General features: G+C 40.4%; 1 protein-coding gene across 5 annotated transcripts in view; it reads right to left on the bottom strand.

Moving 5' to 3' along the window:
- The window catches only part of elovl8b (ELOVL fatty acid elongase 8b), a 245,132-nt gene that overhangs the window by 187,717 nt on the left and 45,255 nt on the right, over positions 1–12,160 (bottom strand). For 3 of the 5 annotated variants that reach the window (XR_009446064.1, XR_009446065.1, XR_009446066.1), the window contains exon 8: positions 5,889–8,145. Coding sequence is in view for 2 of the 5 variants with exons in the window: in XM_059647978.1 (XP_059503961.1) it covers positions 7,978–8,145 (168 nt within the window). In the remaining 3 variants the exon portion in view is untranslated. Of the gene's footprint in view, positions 1–4,821; positions 8,146–12,160 lie in introns of those variants that run through there. The other 2 variants (XM_059647978.1, XM_059647977.1) reach the window with 2 other exon arrangements.

Raw genomic sequence — 12,160 nt, 5'->3', positions numbered from 1 at the left:
CTTTGGACTGAGGGAGGAAACCAGGCCACCCAGAGGAAGCTTGCAAACTCTGCACCGTCACCCAAGGCTGGAATCAAACCTGGGTCCTTGGTGCTGTGAGACACCACACAGCCACCATGTCACTATGATGTACCTACGTACTAACTTTTTGATTAGCGCATTAGAACCCCTAGATCCATCTACATCTAAGAATTCTGCAGTCATTCTTCATTGACGTGATACTCTTTTATTCTTCCTGCCATAATGAACAACTTCACATTTTCCATATTAGACTCAATTGTACTCACATTTATCTGTATCCTACGTACTCTTCACAACATACTGTGCTGCCAATCTTTCTTGTCATCTGCACATTTAGCTTCTGACTTTACTCTTTCATGAATTATTGGTATATATTGCAAAACGTGGAGGGCCGAGCACTGACCTCACTCTTTGGCAATCAGAGCAATACCCATTTATTCATACACTGTCTTCTGACAGCCAGCCAATCTTCTATCCATGCTAATATGTTACCCATTACACCACAGGCTCCTATTTTGTAAATTAACCTTGTCAAATGCCTTCTGGAAATCCATGTATAGTATGTATACTTGATCTACTTTATCCAGAGCACATTACTCCTTTAAAATACTCCAATGAATTGGTTGAAAGTGATTTCCAAATCACAAAACTGTGCCAACTCTTTCCAATTACTTGGGGGGGGGGGGGGGGGGGGGTTCTAAGTGCCTAGCTCTAACCTCCTTAATGATCAACTCCAGCACCTTCCCAGGACAGACATCAAGCTATCTGCCTGCAGTGTCCCATTTTCCACCTTCGTCCTTTCTTGATTTGAGGGGTTATATTTGCTACTTTCCAGACTGATGGAGCCTCTCCAAAATTTAGTAAATTAACACCGCTGCAACAACTATTTCATTAGCCATCTCTTTTAAGATGACTGGGTTCCGGCCATCAAAACCTGGGGACATAGTGATTGACAGTGATTACTGGAAGGTTTATTGGGTCCAATATTACAAAAGTGGCTCAGACTCGCGATTCTTACTGGCTAGAGAGAGTCAACACTCACTTTATTTACTCTTTTGCATGTCTTGTAAGTCAGATACATCTTTGAAATAGATTCTAGTCATAAAAATGAGAATTATTATAGCCGATAGACATTCTCCTTTCTTGGCAACTTACACCATAAGATTGCTTGTGCTCTTGGATTACAGGCTTATAATTATTCCAATAAACTATTCTAAACCAATAAAAACCAGCCCATATTCTTCAGTTACTTATGCAGGTCCCAGAGAATTATACTGAATTAGTTTGAGCTCAATGCTCTTGTCTTGGCAAATAAAGCACATGTTAAGACATGACCATGCACAATACTTACTTTAATTTTTTTTAAAACAAGAGTGGATGAATTTTCTATCTACAAAATTATGTTGCGTGTTACTGCATTTAATTGTATAAATACCTGGCCTCTTATCTGCTGGGAAATGTTTTGTTGCTACTCGCGTAAGAAATGAATGCAAACTTGTCTGCTACTAGAAACTGCCACAAAACTAGCATATTTTAAGTAGATTTTAAAAGCTAATAAGAAATTACAGTGCCCTAATTAACACAGATAAATTAAATGCTGCAACCAGTATTTCAAGCAGGATTTGTGCACTTACATTAGACAGCTGGCACTCAGCAAAATGAATACATGACATTAACTGACCACGTTAACGCACATACAAGCATCACAGGACAAACACCGATTGAAAGATCAGCTTTTATTCAGGAACTTATAAACATAACAGGCCATTAAACAAACAAATCCAGTTAAATGCAAAATATTAGCCCAGAGCATCACATAACAAAGCACAAGACTCAAATTAAAGCTTTCGGAAAGATTAGCATTAGTCTCAGTGAAGATTAGCCACTCTAAACAAGGGCTGCAATCAAGACAACAGGGAAAAATTATAACTACTGGTTGGAATTCCACTTTGGTTCATACCAGCAGACCAGGCAGTTAAAGTGACAGTGGAGGAAGCCAAAATGGCATCTGCTGTCTCTTCAATCACTTCTAACTGAGATTAATGTACATAATGGGGAGTCAAGAAAAATCACCTTTTTCCATACAGACTTAGACTGAAGATAGCTATCAACATTTACTATGCATGTCCTGAAGCTTTAAGATTACATTTCTAATATTTCATTAATTTAAGTGCAATCATCAGTAAAAACCTTCCTTTAAAAGAAGTATTGCAAATACTTGTGATTCAAATTTAACAAATCATGAAATACAATTACACTTTGGTAAAATTGTTTAAGGCAACTGTGGTTTTGATATTAACAATTTGCTCAAAGGTTTCTCCTGTTAATAAGCATTCTTGAAACTCCTGGGAATTAAAAGGTTCAAATTCTGCTAACACACTGTTAACAGACTCTGAACACACCTGAACTACCTGTATAAGTTGCATGCACAGGATGATGACAACTTTGTTTCCCAGTTTCGAGTTTCAGGGCATGTCCTGAATTATTGCAGAGCTCAGCAGTGTTTTAGCCTACCAGTTTTACCAACGCTATTCCTTATAATAACTAAAGCCAATATCCAAGCACCGACTCTCTCAACAGCTTAAGCTGGTGTTGCACCGTGTCTTTTGGTTATTAGGGCCAAAAATATACTGTTCCTAGTCCATCAAAGGCCAAAACTCTGATATATTTATTCACAGCAGCGGCCTTCAAAGTGTCATAGGCTGCCGAAACATAACAGTATTAACTGTCTACATGTCCATGGAGAACCTGTGCAATTAATTAGTTGCTGTCTTCTTACCTAGATTAAGTCAAGAACGCAGAAAGTCAGCTCTCAAAAACATGCAAGGACAAGTGTTCTGCCTGGCCTTTTTGAGGGAGGGAAAAAGAAAAGCAAGGAAGGTCCAGTGAAAATAGCTTTGGTTACAATGAATATATACATTTTAAAAAATCAACAGCTTCATTTCTCTGGAGATCACTATCAGGTTGATTTTCTCAAAAGAAAAATGCATTAAGCACCAGCTAAATACCATTCAGTAGGATATTGTGCATCATTGCTTTAGTGCAAACTTAGCTGAATAAGATCTAATAGAACATTTGCATTGAATTATTGCTAGTTAAATACTTCACTTTCCACAAGTTGGCAGAGAAGACCATTCACATATTTTCTACCTTGTAGCAGAGTGACAGTTTAAAAAATATAATTGAAATAAGACAAGGAAACAGTGCAAATGGAATTCAGATCAGTCAACATTTACAAGGTAGATTAAATAGGCTTCTGTGGGACACTCCCAGTTCCCTCCAGATTATCTGTTGATACCTGTTTGCAAACTAATACATCATTAGCTGATTCGTGGTAGCAGTAACTTGAGCGTGCAAATAGATGTTGTGCGCATTTTCAGCTTATTATCTTTAATGGTATCTTCTAAAAACCAAAACTTATAAAGAAAATGGCATATGTCTACCTCAGGTACAAGCAGTACAAACATTAAAAGATCATGCTTAAAATTAGTCTTTGATTAGAATAAATTGCAAATCAAGTTGCACTGATGTTTTGGAGGTCCTTTGCCTGATAAATTCCATTACGTACTGTAATCAAACTAAAGAATACTGCTTTTGTCCCCCACAACACACAATTTGATTTGAATTTAGGGGTTATTTTAAACTCCCCACTGCTTCTTGTAAACACCTTGCCCATAAGTCAGCTTCTGACTTTGATAAATACTACTAATAACCAAAAGCAAAGGTCAGCAGAAGCTCAATCAGAGAAAACAGTTAGACTACAATGTTTCCAACAATTTGGATCTCAGGCATCAACGATGATGTAGATGGTATAATAAAACAAAAACAGTGGATGCTAGAAATCTGAAACAAAAACAGAAATTGCTCTGGAAGTTCCCTCAAGTCTTGGCAGCATCTGAGAGAGCAGAATTAACATCTGGAGTCTAGTGACCCATCTCAGCACAGTGGACTCGAAACCTTAACCCTCCTTCCTCTCCACAGATCCAGTCAGCCTGACAATTTAGTTAATGTTTGGTTCTACAGTTGTTGGTTGTCCTGTAGCAACTCACTGTTCTGATGTTTGACCATCAAATTTAAGTTTTGGCAAGCTTTTTAGCAAGGGATGAAGAACTACAAGCATTAGAGTGAAGTTCAGCTAATGCTCACACAATGCACTTCATTGTCCATTGTTAGAACTTGGTCAAATGCTCCATTAACTCACAGTATTACCATTTTTTTAAGGCAACTTCAGTGTCACCAATTTTCACAATAAAGGGGAAAGAAAGCTGACACTAAAGAGTGACTTAGAAGTACACATAGGGGACCAAAGCACAGATGAACATAATATGTTCAGAAAACTATAGTAGCTCAGCGCAGATAACAAAATGAATGGCAGACCGTGACTCAAATTTGAAATGTGATGTGAGACAAAGGGTTAGGAAGTGGGACTCAGCGTAGACTCTAGCATGTCATCAACTTTGAGCACTGTGAAGTCTGGCCAAGCAGCTAGCAAAAGTTAATGATATTGGCATTGTTAAGATTAAGATCAAGAAAAATAACTTGTGGTCCAGAACATATCATGATCAAGGAATCAGATGGTAAAACAATGGTGAGGCTGATTATACAGCCTGGGACAGAGATGGCACAATGCTGTTAGCATAGAATAAAGGTTTAATTTCAAATGAGAAAACTGCATATGCTGTAAATCAGAAAGGAAAATAGAAATTCTTGGAAAAGCTCGGCTGGTCTGGCAGCATCTGTGGAGGGAAATCAGAGTTACCGTTTCAGGCTGAGTGACCCTTCCTTAGGACTGGTCACTCGACTCGAAACATTAACTCTGATTTCTCTCCATTGATGCTGCCAGACCAGCTGAGCTTTCCAGCAATTTCTGTTTTTGTTTAAGTTTTGATTTCATGCTTGGATGACATGCCTAACCCATATGATCACGAGCTATAGGAGCAGAATTAGGCCATTCAGCCCATCAAGACTGCTCTGCTATTCGATCATGGCTGATATGTTTCTCAACACTGTTCACTTGCCTTTTCCCCATAATTTTTGATCCCTTTACTAATCAAGGAACTAACTATCCATGTCTTAAACAGACTCTGACTTGGCCCTCGCAGCCTTCTGCAGTAATGAGTTCCACAGATTCACCATCCTGTAACTGAACAAGTTCCTCCTCATCTCAGTTCTAAAGGGCCATCCCTTCACTCTGAGGCTGTGTCCTCAGGTCGTTGATTCGCCTACCAGTGGAGACATCTTCTCCACATCCATTTTATCCAGGCCTTCATTAAGTTTCAATCAGATAGTCTCATTCCTCTAAACTCCATCGAACACAGACCCAAAGTCCTCAACCACTCCTCATATGACAAGCGTTTCATGTGAATCTTAGTAACGACCAAGGTCATGCTAATTGGCCTATAATTTCCCATCTTCTGCCTGCTTCCCTCCCTCCCTTCTAAAACAGGTATATTACGGTAACCATTTTCCAATCCTTCGGGACGCTTCTTGATTCCAGCCATTCCCAGAAGATCACCATCAATGCTTTCACAAACTCCTCTGCTATCTCCTTCAGAACCCTGTGGTGTGATTCATCCAGACAGGGCATTTTATCCAACTTCAGACCTTTCAGCCTCCCTAGCGCCTTCTCCTTATTGATGACCACTTCACTCAGCTCTGCCCCCAACTCTTGAAGTTCTGATTTGCTAATTTTTTCACCGTGAAAACTGATGTAAAGTGCATATTCAGTTCCTCGGCCATTTCTTTGTTATCCATTACTACTCCTCCAGCCTCATTTTCTGGCAGTCCAATGTCCACTTCCTTCTTTCACTTACCTTTAATATACCCAAAACACTTGCAATCTACGTTTATATGCACAGCCAACTTACCCTCATACTTCATCTTCTCCCAACATTATTGCTTTTTAATTTGTCATCTGCTGGTTTTTAAAAGGCTTCCCAATCCTCTGACTTCCTACTAATCTTCACTACAGTGTACGATTTCTTTTGTTTTTCTGCTGTCCCAGACTTCCTGGTCATTGACCCACGGTCAGTGAGACAAACCGTAAGTACTATTAACACCAAAGCTGAAAACAACCAGCACAGCAGAGACTCTTAATTATTAATAAAAGTTCTATATTTGTATGTTTAGTAGGAAAACAGGGATTCTATTAGAATGACGTTTCACTAAGATTTCAGGGTTTTCCTTTTCAAATCAGCTATTTTATGGAGTTAAAGAATGTTCACATAATTTAGTGTAAAAATACACAACAGTTTTCACGCATGTACAAGAGAACAATTAAGCTTTCTGCTAATAAGCTCAAAGTACTGAGGGATCAAATATAATGCAGTGCTTTTTGAACAAGTGCCATTTTCCAATCAAGTAAACTACAAGTGAGACACAGGACAAGGTTAACACAACTCAAGAAGAACAATGTACATGCTGCTCAGCAGCTCGACACTTACATGGTGCCTGTACATCCCTCAGCATTCAGCCTGTTTAGATCCAAGAAATAACTGTAAAATTGAGGTTGAAATTATGATCACTCTCTGCTAGTGTCATTCCTTCACAAATGGGAGAAATTCAAGATCGCAAAAATTTATGCAATAAAATATATACTTAAATGATTAATAACAGCAAACAGTGCAAATAGGTCATTTGTGCTTTAGCCAAACAGAAGAGAGCTCAAAGCTCATACTCATACATTAGAAATCACTACACGAGAGGTCTACTAAACAAATGTTGGCACTCGAGTACTGACTCTAAAGATTATCCTGTATGCATAGGTACAAGTGAACAACATCTATATCTTGTTTCCTTAAGATACTACATTTTTCCTTTTACAAAAACCGGTTTTTCCTTTAATGTGTTCTATGAAACTGAAAAAGGAAGGCTCTTCTAATGGTGGCAGGCTTTTTGGTGAAATTCCAATACACTGAACAGGCACATACAAAAAGCATCTCAAAACAAAAACAGGTCTTCAGTTATAGAGTTTATCACTATGGCTTCTGAGTATCCTTGAACCCAAACCTAAAGAAAAATATTTATGGCAGCAGCATTAACTTGTTTGTGCTGTATTTTGCTTCACCAAGATATACTAAGAAGGAAGAGACGCTTCTGCACACAAGCCAACTGAACATGAACAAAATACGAGTTGTGAAAGGGAACAATTCACTGAAACCTGAACCTAATTAAATATTGTAACAGATGCACTTGAAAAGGCACAGTGAAGATTTTACGAGTGATATGTGGTCACAGATGGATGGATGGTAAATGGGCATGACTGAAATTTAGCTGGAAGAATGAATGATGCAGGAGCACCTTTGTACTATGGTTCAAAAAATGTTACAGGAATCACAATCATGAATTAAGGAAACAATTCTGCACATATCCCCTGGCAACAGTAGCAAAGTCCAAATTGTTCTGAAGCAGTCAAATGAAACAACTCATTTATCTTACAGAGCTGCCTCTCAACTGTTCCAGCATCAATTGCGGCACTGTAGAAGTAAATGAGGTACCACTACTGCCACCATTCCTCATCAGTGCAGCCATCTGTACAAGGAGAGCAAAGCAAATTTTCATGCCCAAGCTTTTACATTGAGGAACATCAGTAGCAAAAGCTGAAATCCACAACAGAACATGGCCAGATGGATCCCATGGAACTGGAAGCTTCTGTATATTACAGAACAAATAAACTTGGCCAAAGCACTCAGTCTTGATTTTAAATAATTAAACAGTGGCCTATCACAAGGTGATTATTATGAGCTATAAGAGGGAACTTTGATGAACAGACACAAATAACTGACACTTGAGGGCTACAGCAATATTTAACACAACAGATATTCTGCATGAAAAAGAATGCACTGTAAGATATAAAAACCTTTCTTGTGATGTATAACAAAAAGTATGTTTGTTGTGAGCACTTTGATACAAATACTCCCAAGTCGGTGAAGAAATTAAAGACAGTCTTTTCAAAACTTATGCCGTTTTGGTCTTTTTCTGTATGTACGTTTTATAGTAGAAGTTGCTGAACAGGATAATGATGGTGATGATGTAGATGAATACGAAAAGGTTAAATCCATCTGGGAAATCACAGTCCGTGAAAAGATTATAGGAGGTGTGCACAGCGATGCCAAAAAACTGAAGCTAGAATTTGAAGAAAAAAATGGAATGTCAGCATATTTGTTACTAGTCTTTAAAGGCCTATCTATACCCCAAAGCTCTCTCAGGCCCACCCAAAGTATTAGACCATCTTTCAGATTCTAACCTTACCAGATATTTCCAGCTGTTTGTTTTTCCATTTATTTCAAATCTTTAAGTGCTTATTGCAGGAGGTCTTATTCACATGCATAACTCCCAACATCAGTACATTACAGCCAATGTGCCCTGTCACCTTGGGCTCTGATGGAGGGTCTAGGCCCGAAACGTCAGCTTTTGTGCTCCTGAGATGCTGCTTGGCCTGCTGTGTTCATCCAGCCTCACATTTTATTATGTTGGAATTCTCCAGCATCTGCAGTTCCCATTATCTCTGCCCTGTCACCTTCCTATTTTGCATTGGCGATTTGGTTAAGCGCGCGGGTATTTTACAATTTTTGGTGCAGAGTGATACTGCTAAGCAGCTCACACAAGAACTTTTGATTCTTTGACTTAGAGGGAGCATTGATGATAGGTTGTCATACTGCACAGAACGGGCAGCACTGGAAATTGTTGTGTCTATTCAGCACTCAAGCATATGGCGCGCATTTTCAGCTCACTGTAACAGGACCACGGTTGTCAGCACTATCTTAGTAAAAGGCAATGAAGTATTAGCACCGCAACGAGGTCTTAACACACAGAAGACAGAACTAGGATTAACAGATCTTTTTCAGGTTGGAAAGACTTAACCACTGGAGTGCCACAACGATCAGTCCCAGGGCCACAATTACCTACTATCTAAATTAGTGACTTGGAGGAAAGGCAGAGCATAACATATCCAGAAACTGGTGGAGAAACTCAGCAGGTGGAGAAGCATCTGCAGAATGAAACATTGTAAGAAACACTGCAAGTTCTGAAGAAGGATAATTGGGCCAAAAAAAAGCTAACTCTGCTAACTTTCCCCAGATAAGCATATGGATAATGATGGGATAGTGTAGCGGGAGGGGCTTAGATTAGTTCACAGGTCGGCACAACATCGAGGGCCGAAGGGCCTGTTCTGCGCTGTTTTGTTCTATGTTCTGCTTTCCTTCCATAGTTGCTGCTAGACTTGCTGAATTTCTTCAGCAATCTCTGCTTGTCACATAAATGATTTGGATGAGAATACAGGAGGCATGGTTGGCAAGTTTGCAGATGACACCAAAATTGGTGGGACAGTTGACAATGAAGAAGGTTATCTAAGATTACAAAGAGAAATCTTGATCAATTGTGTCAATGGGCTAAGGAGTGGCAGACAGTTTAAATTTTTGGATAAATGTTGGTGCTGCAGTTTGGTAAAACAAACAAGGTCAGGACTTATACAATTAATGGTAGGGCTTTGAGCAGTGTTGTAGAACAGAGATCCCGACAGGTTCAGGTACATAATTCTTTGAAATTTGCATCACAGGTAAACAGGGTGGTTGAGGCAGCGTTTAGCATGCTTGACTTCACTGCTGAGACCTTGGAGTATTGGACATGCAATGTCATGTTGAGACTGTACTGGACATTGTTTGGTGAGGCCTCTTCTGGAGTACTGTGTGCCATTCTGGCCGCCCTGTTATAGGAAGGATATTATTAAGCTGGAGACAGTTTTGAAGTTATTTACCAGGAATGGAGGGTTTGAGTTACAAGGAGGGGCTGGATTGGCCGGGACATTTTTCCACTGAAGGTTAAAGGGTAATCTTGTAGAGATTTACAAAATCATGAGGCATGTAGATATGGTGAATGGTAGTCATCTTTTTCCCTAGGGTGAAGGATTCCTAGAGAAGGGGGCATATTTTTAAGGCGAGAGGAAAAAAGATTTAAAAAGGGCATGAGGACAACCTTTTAACAAAGAGTGGTCTGTGTGCGGAATGAGCTGCCAGAAAAAGTGGGACGCGTGTACATTTACAAAGTTTAAAGAAAGTTTAGATAAGTTCATGAATAGGGAAAGCCTGGAGGAATACGGGTCAAGAGCAGGCAGTGGGACTAGTTTAGTTGTGAACATGGTCAGCTTGGACTGGTTAGACCAAAGGGTCCGTTTTCATTCTGTATGAAACTTGGTAGACAGAGTTTAAAGTGGTAAAGTGAGAGATCATGCAATTTGATAGGAAGAATCAAAAAGCAGACTACAGATAGTTCCCTATAACACGACAGTTGCTTTCTTGTTTGACTCTGTGCTATAGAAAATCCCATTATATGGAAAACTGCTGCACCCATAAAGCAGAAAGTTTGTGTTATCCAAACAGTGTCCACTATTCATCAATCGCATTACAGCCAATTCAGGGTAACAAAACACACGTTACAGCAGAACTAGGATAACAAAGTGTGGGGCTGGATGAACACAGCAGGCCAAGCAGCATCTTACGAGAACAAAAGCTGACGTTTTGGGCCTAGACCCTTTTCTGATGAAGGGTCTAGGCCCGAAATGTCAGCTTTTGTGCTCCTAAGATGCTGCTTGGCCTGCTGTGTTCAACCAGCCCCACACTTTGTTATCTTGGATTCTCCAGCTTCTGCAGTTCCCATTATCTCTCTTACAGCAGAACTACCTGTATTGCTGAAGTGGAAAGAGGTTCCAAGAAAGTGGATTTTTTAAAAACACATGAAACACAAAGTGAGCACGCAGATGCAGCAAATAATTAAGAAGGCAAACAGAACTATGGCCTTTAATGCTAGGGAGTCGAAGGTTAAAGGAAGGTCTCGTTACAACATGACAGGGTGCTGGTGAGGCTGCACCTGACGAATTATGTCAAGTTTTAGACTAAAAAATGGACGTACTGGTATTGGAGGACAAAAGGGGTTGATTCATCAAGAATAGCTAAGCAGGTTAGGCCTTTATTAATGACAGTTTAGAAGAATAAAGAGCAATTTTATTGAAAGATACAAGATTCGGGGTAGATGTTGAGAAGATGGCTCCTTTCCTAGAGGAAACCCAAACTAGGGGACATATCTGTAGAAGACGACGATGCTCAATTAAAACAGACACAAAGGAATTTCCTCTCACTTAGGGCAGTCAATTTTGTAATTCCCTATCCCACGGAGTGTTGTGGAGGTTAGAGTACTTTAAAAGAGGAGTTTGGTAGGTTTTTTTGAAATACCAGGTAGTTGACAGTTTTGAGGAGACGGCATGCTAATTCCTGGGCCAGATCAACCGCGATCTTGTTGAATGGTGGGTCAGACCTGAGCTTCAAATGGCCTACTCATGCTTCTATTTCTTATCTTCTTAATGCCAATTCTATTTGCTATAATAACATGTGAAAGACAGGCCTGCAAAGAACTTTCTCAATTGAATTACAGCTTTGTTGGGTCACTTGAATATAGTTTAAGGATAGGAAGTCTTTTCAGGTTTGAAGATTCTCCGCGCAGCTCAACAGTGCATAAAATATCAGAGATAATGGGAACTGCAGATGCTGGAGATTCCAAGATAATAAAATGTGAGGCTGGACGAACACAGCAGGCCAAGCAGCATCTCAGGAGCACAAAAGCTGACGTTTCGGGCCTAGACCCTTCATCAGAGAGGGGGATGGGGGGAGGGAACTGGAATAAATAGGGAGAGAGGGGGAGGCGGACCGAAGATGGAGAGTAAAGAAGATAGGTGGAGAGAGTGTAGGTGGGGAGGTAGGGAGGGGATAGGTCAGTCCAGGGAAGACGGACAGGTCAAGGAGGTGGGATGAGGTTAGTAGGTAGCGGGGGGTGCGGCTTGGGGTGGGAGGAAGGGATGGGTGAGAGGAAGAACCGGTTAGGGAGGCAGAGACAGGTTGGACTGGTTTTGGGATGCAGTGGGTGGGGGGGGAAGAGCTGGGCTGGTTGTGTGGTGCAGTGGGGGGAGGGGACGAACTGGGCTGGTTGAGGGATGCAGTAGGGGAAGGGGAGATTTTGAAACTGGTGAAGTCCACATTGATACCATATGGCTGCAGGGTTCCCAGGCGGAATATAAGTTGCTGTTCCTGCAACCTTCGGGTGGCATCATTGTGGCAGTGCAGGAGGCCCATGATGGACATGTCATCAAGAG

The sequence above is a fragment of the Stegostoma tigrinum genome, chromosome 8 (assembly GCF_030684315.1).
Source record: "Stegostoma tigrinum isolate sSteTig4 chromosome 8, sSteTig4.hap1, whole genome shotgun sequence".
Taxonomy (NCBI): domain Eukaryota; kingdom Metazoa; phylum Chordata; class Chondrichthyes; order Orectolobiformes; family Stegostomatidae; genus Stegostoma; species Stegostoma tigrinum.
The sequence above is the reverse complement of the archived record's forward strand: the minus strand, read 5'-3'. Positions and strand labels throughout refer to the sequence as shown.